The sequence below is a fragment of the Canis lupus genome, chromosome 9 (assembly GCF_048164855.1).
Source record: "Canis lupus baileyi chromosome 9, mCanLup2.hap1, whole genome shotgun sequence".
NCBI lineage: Eukaryota > Metazoa > Chordata > Mammalia > Carnivora > Canidae > Canis > Canis lupus.
In genome coordinates this window covers 44,761,423-44,780,179 of record NC_132846.1, presented here as the reverse complement: position 1 = coordinate 44,780,179, position 18,757 = coordinate 44,761,423, and the positions used below count along the sequence as shown (strand labels likewise).

Below are 18,757 nucleotides of genomic sequence, written 5' to 3'. Positions count from 1 at the left end.
TGCCTTGTGTCCAGTTTGTGTGGGGTCTACAGCTCCTTCTGGGCTGCCCCAAGGCCCGAAGCACTGAGAAGACAGTCCCAAACCAAGTCATCAAGTGGTGAGGCTCTCCTGGGAGGCATCTCCCCAGGCCTGATGGGAAACGTGGGTTCTAATGCCCTGCCCACGGCGCACCTTCCTCCCACCCTCTCCTGGGCACCACCACCACCTTTTGATCTGTTCCTGTTCCATTTTCAGCTCCTGCACCACTTCCTCAAACTGCTGCTTCTCGGCCTCCAGCACCTGGTTGAGGCGTTCAAGCTCCTGAAGAAAACCAGAGGGGAAGAGGAGTCATGGGCAGCCAAGTGCCCCTGAGGTCAGGAACCAGAACTCTAGTCCAGGGGCCACTCTCGGATTGCAGTACGAGGCTGGGGCATATGCAGGGGCAGACTCGGGGTTAAGACCTGGGGAGCCCTGGTCCCACCCAGCAACACACTGTTTCAACAAGCCCAAAATCCATGATGGGCCTGGCCTTATCAAACACACCAAGCATGCTGCAGCTAGGCTTTAGAAAGAATCCCAGCATTGTTCCCTGTGAGTAGAGGTGATGATAATTCTAGATGTCTACTCTACATCCTCAGGCATGTTGGCTGGCTCTCAAGCCCTGGAGGGAAAAGTGGTGAGTGTATATTTCCATTAAAGATCCCTGGAGTGACATCCATTAAGGGTGGCAAAGAAAAGTCATTCCCAACCCGAAAGTCAGAAAATCAGGACTCTTCTTTTTCCCCTCAAGACATCTAGGAAGTAACCAGCCCAGGTGGCTGCAGCTTTTCCTGCGCTTGGCCAGAAGGGAACAGGAGAGCCAAAAAGTGCAGGGCAGGCCCCCAGGGCCAGACTAGGCCTGTCAGGAATGCCAGCAAGCACTCACTGTATTTTTTCAGCAAGTATATGCCCTTCAAGAGTCCCGTTTTCCTGGGCTTTACCGGCAGGTAGGGCTGCAGGGTACACTTCAAGAGAAGCTTAGCTGGAAGCAGTTTCGTGACAACTGCTTTGTCCTTCACATTTCACCCCGAGGGAGGATATTATTTCTAGCACCTCAGAGGCCAGCAGGCCCTTGCTAGGCCTCCAAGAACCAGAGAGTGAAACAGATGCTCCTGAAGATAACAGGGCAGAGCAATCATTTGATTTTTCTTACCCCTCCTTCCTGTGTTGGTCCCAGGTCTATGTGAGAAAATGCTTTTCCCCTCTAAGTCAATAACTGTGGGCCCAGGCCATACTTAGCGCTGTGCGACAGTCAGAGAAATGGGCCCTCATGAAGCAGAGCCCTCTATGGTCAAAGGCACTTGAAAGCTGCTTCGGTCTTCATCAGATACTAGAATCCGGGGATCAGTTTTCCAGCCAAGAGATGGCCTGGGCTCTGCTTGAATGGCTCTCGTGACAGGGAAGTCAGTCCCTCTTAAGACAGCTCATTTCACCCCAGAATGACCTGCTCAAAGCTCTTCCTTCTCGGGATCCCTGGGTGGCGCAGCGGTTTGGCGCCTGCCTTTGGCCCAGGGCGCGATCCTGGAGACCCGGGATCGAATCCCACATCGGGCCCCCGGTGCATGGAGCCTGCTTCTCCCTCTGCCTGTGTCTCTGCCTCTCTCTCTCTCTCTCTCTCTGTGACTATCATGAATAAATAAATAAAAATTAAAAAAAAAAAATCTTCCTTCTGGATTCAACCTCAGCAGGGGCACTGCCTGAAAGCTACAAATACAGAAGCACTGAGGAAGGACCAAAGACTTTGCTGAAAGTTTTGAGGGGCTCACATGAGAGGGCTGAATGTCATTTATGGAGCGAAACTACCCTCCAACCCCCTCGCCAGCCACCGCTGTCCTTTGATTAGACTCTCCGTCAGCAGCGGCCTCCCTGCCTGGGAACCTGCCGCCCTCAGCTACTGGCTCCCCTGTAGCCCTCCTTCTCAGCCATGAGGCCTGAATATGCCAGCCAGCAAAGGAAGAGCCAGTGAGCAGCTCTTCAGCCAAACAGAAGACTGACAGAGCCCAAGACATAGCCAACTTCTGGACACCCTGAGTCCCTCAGGGACACACCTAAGAGAGGGGGCAGCCAGTTTCATCCCCCAGTTCCATCTGAGCCCAAATCTGCCTCCTCATAACTTCCAGCAGTGGGTCTGCCTTCTCCCCTTGAAGCCATAGAACAAGACTGATCCATTTTCCCTTTAAGTGTTGGGGACAACTATTCTGTCCCCAAGTCTCCTCTCTTCCAAGCCAAATAATCTCTGTTCACCATGCTTCACTGCATTATTTCTAAATCCCCCATAAAAGTAATTGTGCTTTTGAAAAGAATGCAGGTCCCTGATTGGGAAGATTACAATAAAGGTTCTTCCCAGTTAATTGACAGGCTCAGTGCAATTCCAGTAAAAATCCCAATGAGATTTTTTTTTATAGGTTCATTCATTCATGCCACACATATTTATTGAGTGCTTAATATGTGCCAAGCATCTGGCAGACTCTGCATTGAGGATGTGAAGATGAGCAAACCCAGACATGCCTCAGTTCTCACAGAGCTTACAGTTCAGTGCATGAATCAGAAGCTAATAAAATAAGTATTGATGTGAGAATATGGTTACAAACCAAGGCACGTGATGTGCAGGACAGGGACATAGTTCTATGTAAAGCTGCCTTGGACAAGAAGGAGGGAATGATTGATGGGGTGGGGGGGAGCAGGAGATTCTTGAGCCAATAGGTGGCAGGTGGATAAATAAGAGGAAAGAGCATTCCGGGAGGATCAGTATGGGCAAAGGCCCTTCGGAAAACAGCTGCCCTGAAAAAACCAAGATAGGTCCATACAGCTGGGTCCAGAATGAGAGTGAACAGGGTGCGAAGGAGGCTAGACTGCACAGGGCCTTGGGCTATGCTGGGGATTTTGGTCTTTTTTACCTAAACAAAAACAAGCAATGAGGGTTTTGAGCAGGGAATAGGGGAAGAAGGTGGGCAACATAACCCGACTTCCACTGTAAACAATGACTCTGGCTACAGCATGGAGAAAAGGGATGAAGAGGGACCCAAAGGAACCCAGGTGGGAGGCCACTGCATTAGTCCGTCAAGACCTAATACTGTGAACCAGAGCAGGGCAGTGAGATGGAAAGAAGTGGCTAGGCAGGTTCTAGAGCATGTGGGGGCAGTGCCATCAGAACTCAGGGGTAGAATGGGATAGGGGATGGATGGGGAGGACAGGGTGAGGCATGACTCCTGAGTCTCCAATCTGCACAAAAAGGGATGGTGGTGAATTCCCTGAGATAGAGAGCACTAGAAGAGGAGCACTAGCTGTGCTGGAGAAGATCATGAATGGTCTCGGAAACGCTGAGTTTGCAGTATTTTTGAGAACTCTGGCTGGAGATGTGACATCAAGAGTTGGATATTAAAGGGCTGTAGCTCAGCAGAGAAAAAGGATTGCATCTGTCAGTGGGGAGTCATTTGCACACACACAGTAAATGAAGCCGGAGCTGTGGTCTAGATTGCCTTTGGATCTAGTGCAGAGAGAAGAGAGGAGGGTACTCTCTGAGATGGGCAGTACTACTTTGTAGTGTTCATGGGAGGATAACGTGAGCTAATCCATGCAAATTGTCTGCAACACAGTGCTTAATAAATGACAGATAGTATCATAAACTGAAACTGTGTGGTATCTGTTCAAGAATGGACAGCAATTTAAAGGAATGGAAAAGAGAATTCTGAAATAGATCTTGTATATGATAATGACAATGATGGATAACATTCTCTGTGAGCTTACTCTTCTCAGTACTATACATGTATTAACTCATTTAATCCTCATAACAACTCTGAAAGCGGACAATATTTTTATCCTCAGCTTACAGATGAGAAAAGGAGAGGTACATAAAAGTCAAGTAACTTGTTCAAAGTCACACATCTCTTCGTCCCTTTCCCCACACTACAGCCAGTCAATGTTGAAGGAAGGACTCAAATGTGGGCAGTAGGGTAGAGCAAGATGGAACTGTCCATACACTGCTGGTGAGAGTGAAAACTGGTACAAACTTTCTAGAAAGCAATTTGTCAATATGCATCAGGAGTCTTAAAAGTTCTTGCCCAGACTCAGTGATTTCACCCGTTGGAATCTCTCCTCAATGACTCGACAGTAGACCAAGATTTATGTGTACAGAAATGTTCACTGTAGCATAATTTATAATCGTGAAAACAGGCTAGATGTCCAAAAACAGAAGAATGGTTAAAGGGAACATCACATAGGATGAATCAGTACATGGTCATTAAAACTGATGTTTGCAAGGAATGCAAAATGACATTAAAAATTGCTAAAGGTATAGTGGTCATGAAGGTATAATGAAAAAGTGGGCCATAAAACTGAATATCTGCTATGATCTTATTACATTGAAAAAATATATAAGAATAATAAGAATTATATATACGTTAATATGTATATGATGATATACATATTTTTAAAATATTTTATTTATTTTGAGAGAGAGAGTGTGTGCACACAGGCAGGGGGAGGGCAGAGTAGAGGGAGAGAATGAATCTCAACTAGTCTCCATGCTAAGTGCAGAGCCCGACATGGGGCTCGATCTCATGACTCTGAGATCATGACCTGGGCTGAAACCACGAGTTGGATGCTTAACTAACAAAGCCACCCAGGTGCCTCTAGAATAATGTATATTTTTTTTAAAGACTGGAGAAAAATAATAAAATGTTGGCAGCAGTTGTCTGTCAACTGTGGGATTGAGGACAAAGTTTGTTCTACAAAGAGTATGATTTCTACTGTTAATAAAAAGACTATATATTAATAAGGACAAAGAAAGAGAATCTTCTTTCTGGTTGCTCACTTCTTTTCCTTTCATTTCACCTGTGTGACTCTTAAACTGATGTCCAGGTGTAGCCTGAGACCAATGACAGCAGAATGTATCAACCTGGAACAGCTAGAACCTTCTGTTCCTGTAGGCAAGATGATCTGAGCGTTTGTAGCAACCCTGCCACATAGGTTGAGGTCAGCCGAGATCTGCTGCAGCTAAAGCCTCTGTCCACCACCTAGTGTGCGTTCTTCTGATTCCTGGGCCTGGTTAAGTTGTAGGAGTACAAGGTTAGAAAGAAGTCACATGAAGGCAAATTCTAGCTCAATAAAAGGAAGAGATTTCAAACCACAGAGAAATAAGGCCAAGAATAGCTCCAGAGGTTGTGAGCTGCCCATCATAGGATCAGGATATCATCCATCAGGGAGGTGAGCAAAGAGCCTCATCTTGAAGTAGGAGGTTCTTTCCAACACCCAGAGTCTGTGTTCTAACCAGAAGCAGCCTGGGTGGCCAGATGCCTGCCTACTGGGCCCTGGACATTTCTAATTTCCCAGGCCAATGCTGAGCTCTCAGAGTTGGAGAGCCAGAAAAGGAAAGGTAGGCAGGCTGCCCTCCTCAGGGGATGAGAGAGATGAGATCACAGGGAGCCAGGGACATTTGAGGAACCTGTGCCCAAAGAAGGGCATGGCTTTCTGGCCACAGGGCAGTCTCTGCTCACGTGTCAAGAGTCCCAGGCCCTCTCTTCCACGTGGAGGATGTTGTGGCCACACCACCACACAGCTCACATCGGCGTGGGCCTTGCCCATCCACAAAGCACTCTGTTGCCTTCTATGTCATTGGGCCTCACAGCAACCCGAGAGCTAGGTGGGCATAGCCATTAACTCTTACCAGAGCATCACAGATAGAGAAACTGAGGCCCGGAGAGGTTAACTTGCCCAAGGCCACACAAACTTCAACCTCAGTCTCCTAGTTCCAGACCCTGAGTCTGCCTTTAGGCCAGGCTGCCCCTTAAAAACCAGAGAATCTTCATCATATCACTAGGCTCTCCTGCCCGATGCTTCCCTAAGTGGCCCAAGGCACGCCCAGACAACCTGTGCCTTGCAGTGGAGATGGGAGAGGCAGGGGACAGGTAGACCAATGGCACGGATGAGCAAGTTAGGGCAGGCCTGAATCTATTCCTGCTCCAGAGCGCAGCTGACAGGGGCATCCGAACCTGGCCACAGAGCTTTCCCTCGCGCCTGCCCACAGCAGCCTTCACCGTGGGAATCAGCTGGGCCCATGCGCGTCTCATCCACATCCTAAAACACACAATCAGCGAGTTTACAGCTGACAGGCCTTGCTCCTCCGACGTGCTATGGCTTTAAGTGAGGCCTGTGAGCGGTGGGTCTCCGCTGTCCTCATTCTCTGGCTAAAGACCTAGATAGAGTGTCTAAATTTTCCTCCGGCTGACTGCTGCCCCAGATTTAGCCTCTCTGATGGATAAGGCTGTCTCTCTCCCTGCTGCTGGCCATGTCCGTCACTCCATCCCTTCCTCTGGCTTCCTCAATTATCTGCCTTTAGGTTGCTGACCACGCACTGAAAGTCTCACTTCTCAAAATGACAGAACTATGTGAAGTAAACGCCGAGGCACTCAGGCAGGACCTGGATGACAGTATGGAGACAAGGAGGCCCAAACACCGCTGGGTGGGAGAAGGCTCGGCACTGTCATGAAGCCAGTCCTCAAATCCATGCAATCCTAATACAAATCCTCAATGGCTTTTGGGTTTTGTTTTTTTGTTTGTTTGTTTGTTTTGGTTTGGTTTTTCCTATTGTCGTTAATGGACAAAATGAATAAGTGGGCAAGAATATCAGATAAGATTTTGGAAGAAGAAAAATGAGGATAAATTGTCCTACTGGATGAAAATCAAGATGGGAAATTACAAGAATTGGAAATATTCATTCATGGAGTCATCCTACATTTATCAAGCACTCATCCTAGGCCATGTGCTGTGCTGGGCCACCCATGTTTGGAGTTCTATAGGGACATGATGCTTCTTGACCAGAGGACCTGTCTCAGAGCCCAGTGAGGGGTGGTTGGGAAAGGTGGTTAGCAAGAGAAAAGTCACAGAGGTGGGCTTTGAGCCAAGGCTGATGGGCCCAGCCCTATAAGGACAAGGAAAAGCAACTGGGCAAAGAGAAATGGACTGAATCAGGTTCTCCTGTGGGCAAACCACTTTGCAGCTTCAGATCTCAGGCAGCTCACGTGCAGGATGGGCCCATAATTAATAGTAACCTGATCATGATGCTAACAAACATTCAGCACATCCTATGTGCCAAGCACTTTATTTTTTAAGATCTTATTTATTTCAGAGAGAGCAAGTGCATGAGCAGGGGGGAGGGACAGAGGTAGAGTGAAAAGCAGACTCCCCGCTGAGCAGGGAGCATGATGTGGGGCTCTATCCCAGGACCCCAGGATCATGACCTGAGCTGAAGGCAGATTCTTAACTAACCGATCCACCCAGGCATCCCTGCCAAGTACATTATATGTAACATCTCACTTAATCTTCACAGCATCCTATTAAGATGGGTTCCATTATCTCTATTTTTCATGTAGGAATATTGATGTTCAGAGAGTTTAGGTAACTTGTCCAAGGTTACACAGCTAGAAGTGGTGAAGGTCAAACACAAACATAGGCAGCTTGGCTCCAAGTCTCTGTACTGCTATCACTACCTGACTCTGCCCTTCAGGGGTGCTGATGTCCCTTCAGGACAGGCAAGGACCAATGTCACACAGAGATTCCAAATGAGGCAGACCTCAGTGGCTCACTATCCTCAAATGAAGCAAGAGTCTCCTTTTCCCTACAGGCTGCCCCAGGCTAATGCTTGGCCTTTTTGGAACTTACATTGTGTCACTTAGAGGATGAAGGAACCCCTGTAAGCATCCAACCCACTCACCCCAATGGTGCAGAAGCCCCTCTCTAGGTAACAGAAGATCACCAGTGACAAGCAGCTCATTACCTACTGATGTATACAATTTGGGGATGGCTTTCTCTAGAACATGGTTACCTATACTTTTTACTTGCATCCCTGGGGATTGGCAAGAAGAAATCCACTTCTGACAAGAAGCCAGAACAAGTCCTAAGCACTGTCACCTCGTGGCTTCGCCTGTCTGACGCCACCTGTGTGATTTTTCAGTGAGTTCTCTGGGTGTCTTGCTCCCCTACATGCTTCTTGAATGCCAGAAACATAGGTCAGTACACCTTGGCTGTTAAGGGGCACCCCCAAGTGGGAGACGGGGAACCGGCAGCAGTTCCTAGTACCCTCCGTGTGCCTACCTCTCTCTGCTCCCTCTGAAGACAGAGTTCTTCGGTTTCCTCCATCAGTTTGTCTGCAAAGCAAGCATGACCCTCACAGAGAGTTCACTCCAGCGCTGGCCTGGAGGGGGCCAGTGCCTTCCAGTGACCTCCCTCACCCCCAGGATCGCCCAGGAAAACGGTCAGCCTTGCCATGCCCAGGCTGCTGGAGGGCAGAGCCAGCTCCAGGGGATAGAAGCTGCTGCACTGGCCTCAGCTGCTACCCTTTCTGGTCACTGTCCCTGCTTTGTGTGCTCACAGGACAAGGATGGCCTCATCTTCAGAAGTTCAGGGGGTGTCTGCAGCCCCCTAGAAGTGCTCTTCTTTGTGCTGCCCCCCAGACCACCTCCCCTCTGCACTAGTGTCTGGCGGGTAGGGGAGGGTAGGTCCTGGGGGAGGCAGGGGGAGGCAGGGGTGTCTGCCCCAGGCAAAGGGGAATCAGTACTGAGGCCCCAAGTGTCTAAGAAAGGGGCAGGGGAGAGGATCCCAGGCAAAGCATCAAACCCCCAGTCTTCACCTTCTTCTTTCCCAAACAGAGCATGCTTGCCAGCCAGTTAGGTGCACAGGGGCCTGGAACCCTGTGGTCAGGTTTAAAGTGGGCTGGCAGGTGGGAGTTATTAGGGGCAGATCCAGAAACCTGGGGACCCCAGGCAGGATAACATCAACTCCATTTATGGGGCCCCTCCTGTGTGCCTGATGCAAGTGCTGACAGCCATGTTCTCATTTCCCCTGACCACCCCGCCCCCACCACCTCTAAGAGCGAGGGACTATTCTTGTCTACATTTTAAAGATGAGGACATTGAGGCTTACAGAGGCTACACTGCCACAGCTAACAGACAACTGGCACAGCTGGTCCAGAGCCCAAGCTCCTGGCCACCAGGTTCTCCTGCCTCCTGTCATGCCAGCCAAAAGGACACAGGTTACACGGTGAAAGCCTCTAGGCTCTGGGCTGGCCCGTGGCTCCCCGTAGCCTGCTAAGCCCTGCCCCAGATTCCCCTTCCTGGGTCCTCCACCAAGCCCCGGCTATCCCCCTCGTCCCTGAAGAGCTGCCTAGGGAGCCTCAGCTTCCAGTCCTTCCCTCTAGCCAACCTAAATACTCCTGCTTCTCCTTGGCCAACTGCAGCCCCTGAGCCTCCAGGCTTTTGATCATGGCTTCTCCCAGCTGGGCATTCTTCCAAGTCCTGGGGAGGGAGGGCAGATGGGACAGAGGAGAGAAGAAGAGACACAAAATCGTTACAACAGAAGGCTAGAGAAGGAGACTGGGCATGGTTTGTACCCGCCCATCCTGTCTCCTCCAGAATCCCAGCCCCATTCACTCCTGGCACCCGTGGCTCTGGGCATGCCACCAGCATCGATCAGTTACAGTCCCTGGGGGCTGGCCGAGGCTGCAAAGTGGGCCACCGTGGGCCAGGCCAGCAGCACTTTCAGAGCAGGGAAGAGATTGCTTCCTGGGCTGCTCTCTCCACCATCGCATGCCACTACCTGGCACAAGGCCTGGCATGGGGCACACTCAGGGTTATTTGCTGGACTAAAAGCATGCCCCAGCTCGAATAGGCAGGTGCCAGGACAGGGGTCTACATGCAAATGAACCGTGTTGGGCTGGAGGTTTCTATGATCTGGACTCCGATTCACAAAGCACTAGGTCCAGTCTGTGCTAAGATTCACGGTGGGCCTGGGGAGGTGAGACGGGTGTCAGGAGGCAGCCAAATCCTCCTAGTGATGCTGGATGCTCCCAAGAATTGGAGACAAGTGGTGTCCACCTGTGACTCCAGACAGGCAAAGCTCACTGTGCTCAAAGCCCACTCAGCAGACCCCTCACAGATGCTCTAACCCTGACCTGTCCTTTCTTCCCCAAACTAACCAACTTCCCCAAACTAACCAACAAACCAACTGTTTGCAAGGAGGCCCAGACAGTTTTTCACCCCACTCTACTCTTTGCAGGGGTCCTCAGTGCCCCCCAGGATCCCAGCGGAGAGGCAAGGAGATCAGGGTAAACCCAGCCCATAACCGTTCCCTTTCTGGACCTGCTCCCCTGCCTATGAGCACTTACACCTTCCCGGACTCCTGTAGCATCTCCAGCCACTGGGTCTGCTCAAACTCGGACTCAGCAGCCAGCAAGATGTTCCCCTGCCAGGAAGAGGAGCCACAGGTATACCTGAGAGGAGGCCACTGCCAGGATGTCAGAGGCTGCCCACAGGGCTCCACAGGCCCTGCTCTGCCCCTCTATCATACACCCCTAGGACACTGACACCCTCCCAGAGCAGGCCACTGGAGGGGTTCCCCCAGGAGATCTGGAGGTCCCCAGAGAAGCTGGTCTGTCCTGCTGAGTCCAGGCTGAGGGGAGAGCTTTACTCACATGGAAGTCCTGGTGGGAGATTTTCATGGCATAGGGCATGCTGGGTTCTTCCTTGGCCTCCACCAGGCAGCCTCCCAGGGGGATGACACCCTGGGAAAGAACCAGAACAGGGAACCCCCACCCGCCCATGTCACTCAAGCCCTCTTGGAGCCCTCAGCCAAAGCCAGGTCCTACCAAGGGCCCTAGGCTGGGAGCCAGACCAGAACTAACTCTCAGAAGGAAGAGAAAGGGTGGGGGTGGGCTCTGGGGCACAGGAGGGTTGGGGGGGGCAGCCCAGGAGAGGGAGGGAGTCTTGGGCCCCAAGAAGGATTTGTTCTCCAGACTCTGCTAGACTACAGTGAGAAAAGAGCTGGTCTTCTGCCCTCATGGGATGCCCTCCCCCCATTGCCTCTCGGGGCCCCTCCCCACTGTGGCCCTGTGGGGGGGTGCCTCACCTTAGGATGTATATTGAAGTATTTATTGGTTTCAAAGTTCTTTTTTTCACTCTCAGAGTAGTAAAGAAGAAAGCTCTCTTTGATGATGAAGAACCTAGAGTGGGTGGTGGGGAAGAAGGGGCAACCAGGAGGGAAGGGGTGAGGTTTCTTGGGGCAGTAAGAAGGCCTTGGAGGTACTGCACGCACATGGAGAGCCTCCGGGGGCACCAGCTCCGACTCACCCTCACTGACTCATTTTCCCCATCTGGGCAAAGGCTTCAGCTGGCCAGCTGCCCAGCACCATAGGCAGCCTGGCCCTTGCACGGGTGAGCCCCTGACGTGGGGAGCCCACAGCTGGCCTCCAGGTCTGGCCACCTCCATCCCGCCCCACTAGCACCTTTGGCACAGGGGGGCTCCTATAGTCCTTCCTCTCTGCTATCTTCAACCCCTTGAGTCATTATTTCCAGTCCCTTAGGGTCTACCGCAGGAGAAGGGGGAGGAGGGAAAGAAGAAAACTTTCCCACCATCTCTGCCTTTCAGCCTCTCTGCTCTAGGAGAACACAGAGCCTGATGAGGCCTCCCTCCTCACTAAGACATTGTACAAGATTCCAAGATGGGTCCTCTGACAAGTAATCATGAAACCGGCCATTGAACGGAACGTGGGTACCAGGCTGGCCGGGCCAGGCCTGCCGTCTACATGAGACCCTCGCATCCTCTTCTGTCTGAGTGCTCCATGGCCTCCTTTGGGACTCATGTCTAACTTAGGGTTTCTGGGACCTTGGTGCTTTCTGATTGTCATAGAGGCAACTGCCTGAGGCCAACATGTGGAGCACTTAGACCCACACTATGGACTCTCTAGGACTAATGACTGGAGCTGACCACAATAAGACACCAAGTACCCTCTGAGACAAGATCCAAACAGGCCTCAAAGCCCCGAGGCTCAGGGACATCCAGAGTGGCTGGCTTCTTGCTCTCAGGGCCCCTGGGAATGTCACTGGCATGGTGGCAGGATCAGAGGAGCTAGAAGCAGAGGGTGCTGGAGCCAGCTCAGATAGGCTGAGGACAGCTGGCCCTGTGACTCTCCCCCTGCCCCCCACCCCGCCCCTGCTCTGCATTCAGTAAGATGGTGTGGGTACTGGGTATTAGTCACAGTGGGAGCACTTACACCATGAAAACCATCAAATGCTACAAACGGGGCGCCACCCAGTGCCCCCAACCCCCCCCACCTCCCACCACTGAGAGAGCCCCTTGTTAGCCATTTACCAGCACACTACTCGTTGGAAATCTCCTGTTGTGAAGGGTCAAAAAAATTGCCGGGGGCATCACAAAGTCAGTGAGTCTCTGAAGGGCCACCAGCCATGTGATCTTTCCTGAGGCCACAGCTGCTGGGGGAGTGTCCCCGGAACTGCCCACAGCTGCCACCTCACCTCCTCCAGGAAAGAAACTCAGCTTTGTCCTAGGGTGTGAGCCTCACGCCAACCCTTGTTGTTTATTTGCAGCGACCCCCTTGTTCCCGCCAGATGCCGAATGGAGCTGCAGACATCCCGCTGATGCCCTCCTCCCCCCAGGCCTCTCTGCCCCTGCTGGAGAAAGGACACATAAACGCCACCCTCTGCCGAGGTGCAGGGACCCCCAGCACCTCCCCCCCACCTGTCCTCAGCTTTCCTGCGGCTTCTGCCCTGCAGCCCCTCTGTTCTGGGCCCACACTGAGCTCACCACCACCCACATCACTACATTTTGCACCATCCTATAAAGGGGATTGTGCCAAACTTCCTAGAAAGCCCTCCTTGCTGCTTTTCATCTGGCTGAGCCCTTCCTTGGTGACCAGCCCAGCCCGCAGAGCCATCTGAGGCTCCTCCTGCATTTGCTGACTGGGCTGTGCACTTGGCACTTAGCCCCAATATACCCATGTGTTCATCTTGTCCTGAGGGGATGCTGGGCTCCTGGGGGGCAGGCCTGTGCCCCTCTGATCCATAGGCCAAGGGAGATGCCCCTTGTCTGTTTCAAAGAAACTCCACACAGAGTTAAGAACACAGGTTTTGGCATCAGACAGACCTACTATTTCCCAGCTGGGGGACCTTAGGCAAGTAAGCTCGCCTCGCTGAGCGTCAGTTTATTTACCTGTAGAATGGAGATGATAACACCCACCTCAGAACAGTTTACCAGTTAAGAGGCTATTTACCCCGTCTCTGGTATTCTGTTACGGGAGCCTAACAAAGACAAATCCCCTCTTGCCTTCCTGGCACTTCTGAAGTTCCCTCTGCACTGAGGGTAAAGCGTTGTGCCAGGGACTCGGTTGGGAAGGAGGGGTAACAGGCGGACAATCACTGGACCCACGGGCAGGGAGACAACGGGGGCTCTGGAGTCAGACAATCCCCATCCCTCACACCATGGTCTCAGGCAAGCTCCCAGCCTTGCTGAGCCTCCCTTTCAAAGCTTCTGTATGAAACAAGGGGTCAGGATTCATTGCTGAGCTCCTATCGTGTGCCAGGCACTGTTCTCGGTGCCAGAGATAGAACTATGGGCAAGGGAGACACAAATTCCTGTCCCCAGAGAGCTGACACTTGAGAGTGAGTATATGTAGTGGGGAGGCAGACAGTAAATAAATAAGAGAGAGAGTCCATGTACCAGTGCTAATAAATGCCATGGAGGAAAATAAGGCAGGATAAGTAATGGGGTGAGAGGTGGGTGGAGGAGGTTATAATATTAAACACAGTGGTCAGGGAAAGCCTGATAATGAAGGTGACATTTGAGAAGAATAGATGCTCCAGGTAGAGGAGCCACTGGTGCAAAGGCCCTGGGACAGTAGTGCGCTGGGCTCTGGGAGGAGCTGTGAGGCTTATAGCACACCTATGGCCAGGCGGAAAGCAGCAGGACCAGATCACGGTAGCGATGGGCCCACACATCGTGTGTGCCCTTCCCAGCCTAGTTCCAGCTATGCTCAGCTTGGTTTGGGTGGGAGTGAGGGTCAAGGGAGAGCAGCTGGCATGAACCTGGGGGAGCAGAGTGGCTCCCCAGCTGGCAGGGAGGAATATCACCCAACAAAGGGCACATTTGGAAAGCACGCCTCCAGGTCCCGTAGAGCCACCGTGACTCAGAAACCTGTCTCAGCGACAGCCTGCTACCCCAGCTGGTGATGCTCCCTCTCAGTGGGTGAGGGCCCAGGACCTGACTGCCCCTGCACAGAAGGACACTTCTTCCTGTCCCTTTGCTCCCAGATACTCTCATTCAGACTGCTAGCCAGGGGCCATCTCCTGTTGTGCCCTGCGGAGTTGGTGCTCGGCCAGGGCTGGAGGCACTCCCCACATGTGCTGGCTCTCTGCTAAGTGTTTTACACGTACCCAAGTATTTGATCGATGCCACAATCCTGGAAGGAAGGGCTTTTGTGCCCATTTTACAGATGAGGAAACTGAGGCCGAGAGGGGGCATAGTTACATGTGCAAGGTCACACAGCTAGGGCAGAGGTGGGGCTGTGATGGCACCCTGCAGACCACAGTCCTTGCTCCCATTTTCCACACCGCACCACATGTGGGGCCGCTTCCGTTCATGCCAGCACCGAGGCAGGAAACCCCTGGGCCAGAGGCAGGAGGTACCGAGGCTGGGGCAGCCAGGGGTCAGAGCCCTGCCACTTACCAGCTGTATGGCCAGGGCAAGTTATCTGATCTCTCCAGGCCTCAGGTCCAAGTGTGATTGAGGACAAACATAGCAGCTAGATCTCTTAGTGTTGTTGGGATCAGTAAACGAGTTTGTTCCCATAAAGACAGCATATTGTGACACATGGTAAATCAATAAACATTTACTTTTATTACTGCTGTTATGGTGCATTATGATTAGGTTCAGGGTCTCTGCAGCCCTGCCCTGGCCTCGGTTCCCATTAGCTCTCCCGTGGCTCCTTCTGGCAGCAGCCCAGCTAGCCAGCACCCTGTCCTCCAAGTACCAGGCACTTCCCTGCATCTGCAGCTCCCTCCTGTCTGCAGCCCACCCTTCAATCCAGGGCCAACTTCAGGCCTGGGCAGAGCTTTGTCTGTAACCCTAGGCCTCCTCCACCCCTAGCAGCCCCACTAAGCAAGACAGGGTACAGCCTAGATCCTGTGAGTGAGGGGAGAGCTCCCTCACTAACCCTAACCCTCCCCTCTCCAGCCCTAAAGAATGGTATTTGCACGTCCAGTCGCCCAGTCGAAGGAGTAGGAGCATTTGTAAGACACTCACTTTGGTGTTCCATTGGCATTCTCTTTTTAAATCTCTCACAGCGACTCTAAGAGATGGAGGTATTTGTGTTTCTGGATCCTGGTGAGATTCCTGACTGCTGTGTTCTTTGATGCCTGGTCCCCCTCATCACTATGCCTGACCCTCCTGGTCACTCATGACCTGCAACTGCTGTTTGCCATCCTAGAACTCATCTCTGTAGAGTGGCAGCGAGCTCCCAGTCAGCTCAGGTCAGGGAGCATTAATGAATCCCCCGGGGACCGAGGCCAAGTCCTAAGCTGGGCTGGGGCTTGACGATTCCCTGCCTTCGAGGAGCTTACAGTCAAATGCAGGGGAGCCAGTGTAGAAATAAATAATTCAAAAAACAGCTAATGTTTATTGAGCTTCTCCTTCTGTGCCAGGCACTGTTCTGGTAACATCATTATGTGTGTTAACTCATTCGCTCCTCACATGAGCTAGGGGAGGTAACTGGAGCACAGAGAAGTTAAATAATATGCCCTAGATCACACAGCAGGTAAGTGGGGGAACAGGGATGATTATAAAGCAATGGCGTGCACTGCATTGCACCAACATTGCAAAGCACCAGCATACCCCTCCTCACTGTGAAGCACCAGAGTACACTGACACTGTCAAGCACGCAGATACACGCTGACATTGCAAGTTTGTATGAGGCACAAGAAGAGTGCAGACCAGGGAGGAATGATGGTTTAGGTGTGAGCCAAGGGAATGCTCCGGGAGGAGGTGACAACTGAGCAGGGTTTTGAAGAGTGAATAGGAATACCTCAAGAATCTGGGAGGAAGCCAAAGGGGGAGATGCATTCCAGACAGAAGGAACAGCATATGGAAAGAATCGTGTGTTCAAGGTTCTCAAAACATGTCTGGTATTACTGGCAGATAGGCACAAAAAGGGTAGGCTGCGGTGTGGGGGAGGGGCAGTGAGGGGTGAATGAAGGTCAAGGAGAGATGCAGGGACCAGAGCAGGGTGGGGCTGCTTCTTGCTAATGAGGGTAACTGCCAGCTTAGGTGACAGGGTGGACGCAGGTGCCATCCAACACAAGCAAGGAAACTTGGGGAGGATTCCCTAAGCCTGGTCTCCACCTTTTACTCCCCTCCTCGGCACTCTGAATGCAACAAGGGCTCAGCCAGTGCCTGATGGTCAACACTGGCCTCATGATCAATCCAGCTGGAGGTGAGAGGACATGCTGCTTAGACCCACAGATGCCTTCAAAGTTGGGCAGGTCCTGTTTAAGAGAGGGATCTACTCTGCTGCGCTCCTTACTCTTTAGAGAGGCAATAGGCAAGTTTGGGAGTAGGGGTTGGAAAGGGCCTTGGAGCACAGAGCGAGAGAAAGTTGGAGTCAGGGGAAATCCCCTAGGGCCATGGGGAAGAGGGTTGATGGGAGAGTGCAGAGGAGAGAGGACCCATAGAAGATATGGGAGTCTGGGTCCTACAGTGTCAAGAGACAGTGGTGAACAATCCTATCTCTGGCAATGGCATGATGGGGTGTCTGGAAGGCTTGTGAAAACAAGGAGCCAGCACTCAATGAGACAGTGTTCACACTTCTGTGATTTAAATGCCTCTTCCGCCGTTTTCATTGCCAACTCTTCTCTTCTGCATAGCCTACTAGACTCACAGATCCCTTGTGTGAGAAGCAGATGTGCCCACGAGGCGGTGGGGAAGGGTAGGGAGATGGTGGGATGGGCTGAGTTCTTACCACAGGGACCACCCACGGTGGATAGCACGTCAATTCATAAACAAGGAAACAAGAGTTTAGAGCCTCTTGAGGATTAGCAGAAGCCTTGGTGCAGGTTTGGATATCCTTAGGATGCCGGGTGAGACCTTGGGCCAAAGTGAACTCACTCTCAAGAGGGCAGCGAGAGCCTAGTAGACATGTGAGCCACCCATGGGTGACATTTCACAGGAAGGTGGGTGGGTATCCAGCCTGGCTGCCCCTTCTTCCCCAGGTACAGCCTTGCCGAATAGGACCAGCACCCCGTCTCCCTTATCCCTGAGCCTCTCAGGCACTGAGAACAGGTGTGTGAGGTTTGGAGCCAGGTAAATCCTAGAGCTGGGGAGGGACAACTTAGCAGAAGTGTCCTTTTCAGAAGTGATAGAGGAAGATAGAAATGACAGCCCCGAGCATGTGTCCCTTTTCGTTCATGCTGCATGACCTGGTAAGCTCAGGGAATGCTCATGCTGACCTTTGCCACTTGTGTGACATTAGCTCTGAAGTGGTAGGACAGTAGGAATCATACCTGTGAAGGACACGAGTGATGACAAGTTAGAATTGATGCAGACATCATCAAGTCCAAGGGAGTTTTTAAAACTGTTAGTGCAGGGCAGCCCAGGTGGCTCAGCGGTTTAGCGCCGCCTTCAGCCCAGGGCGTGATCCTGGAGTCTCAGGATCAAGTCCCACGTCAGGCTCCCTGCATGGAGCCTGCTTCTCCCTCTGCCTGTGTCTCTGCCTCTCTCTCTCTGTATCTCTCATGAATAAATAAAAAAAAATCTTTAATAAAATAAAAATGTTAGTGCAATTCTTCAAACAATACACAATACAGTATAGATGCGGCACCTGGAGGGCTCAGTGGTTGAGTCTGCCTTTGGCTCAGGGCGTGATCCCGGGGTCCTGGGATCAGACTCCCCTGTATGGAGCCTGCTTGTATCTGCCTCTCTCTCTGTGTCTCTCATGAATAAATACATAAAATCTTTTTTAAAACACAGTAAAGACAAGGTGAATATGTAAAACAGACAATAGTACAGAGGTACTGGGTGAAGTGGGTAGAGCCTTAGAGCCCCACCCCCTGCTCCCCACTCCCTTGTGGTATAGTCAAGGAATCTCTAGAGTCATCGATGGAACACGGTTGAAAAACCACCATGGGAACCACCTCCATTTTGCAGAAGAGACACCATGGGCCAGTGAGGTGAGATGCTGCTGGGCCTCGGCCGGGTTCATACAGCCGGTCACACACAATCGGCCACTGGCAGAACTGGGCACCTGCTTCTAAGCCTAGGGTCACTTTCCAGCACAGCCAGAGCCTCTTTCAAAGGAAGCTGCTTTGTTATTTCCAAGTCCTGGACATAAGGAAGCTGAACTGCCTGCATGTGTCCTGCATGAGGTCTGACCGCTATTCACGGCTGAGACTCATTTTCAAACATGACATCAGCAGCCACTAGGGACAGCTCCTGGGGGTGGGGGTGTGAGGAAAGTATGGCTTGTTTGCATTGTTAACTCACTTAACTTCACAAGGCTTAGTCCCAGTGAATCATCATATGTCTGCAGTGCAGCCTGAATTAATGAGTGTTGTATCATTGTTTAGCTGTGACATTATGCCCATCTCCTTAACCTAAGGACTCAGGGGAACCTTGGTGTCACCACCTCAAAAGCAGTAGGGGTAATGGATAGAAGGGTCCGGGGAGATCCCACCAAGCTGTCGCACTGGAAGAAGTTTGAAGAACACAAGTTTATTACAAAAAGAGGAGCCTGCAGGCACCTTGCAGCTGTGGTAAAACAAGCAGTAATGCCACAGCTGTGCTCATGAGGCACTTCACACAGCCAGCTGTGCAGAATTCTATGTAAGCCAGAAAGCAAGACCAAATCCCAGGGTCACTAGAGGCTGAGCCTGGTGCGTGGAGGTGACATGCTAGGCTCTTCCCT

At 51.7% G+C, this 18,757-nt stretch overlaps 1 protein-coding gene across 2 annotated transcripts in view; it reads right to left on the bottom strand.

The window, feature by feature from the left end:
* PLEKHD1 (pleckstrin homology and coiled-coil domain containing D1) overlaps positions 1-18,757 on the bottom strand; it is a 32,295-nt gene that overhangs the window by 10,071 nt on the left and 3,467 nt on the right. For both annotated transcript variants that reach the window (XM_072839071.1, XM_072839070.1), the window contains exons 2-7: positions 10,918-11,011; positions 10,484-10,573; positions 10,178-10,254; positions 9,217-9,308; positions 8,110-8,162; positions 206-300 (exon numbers count right to left, since the gene is read on the bottom strand). In XM_072839071.1, coding sequence (XP_072695172.1) covers positions 206-300; positions 8,110-8,162; positions 9,217-9,308; positions 10,178-10,254; positions 10,484-10,573; positions 10,918-11,011 — 501 coding nt within the window. The remainder of the gene's footprint in view (positions 1-205; positions 301-8,109; positions 8,163-9,216; positions 9,309-10,177; positions 10,255-10,483; positions 10,574-10,917; positions 11,012-18,757) is intronic.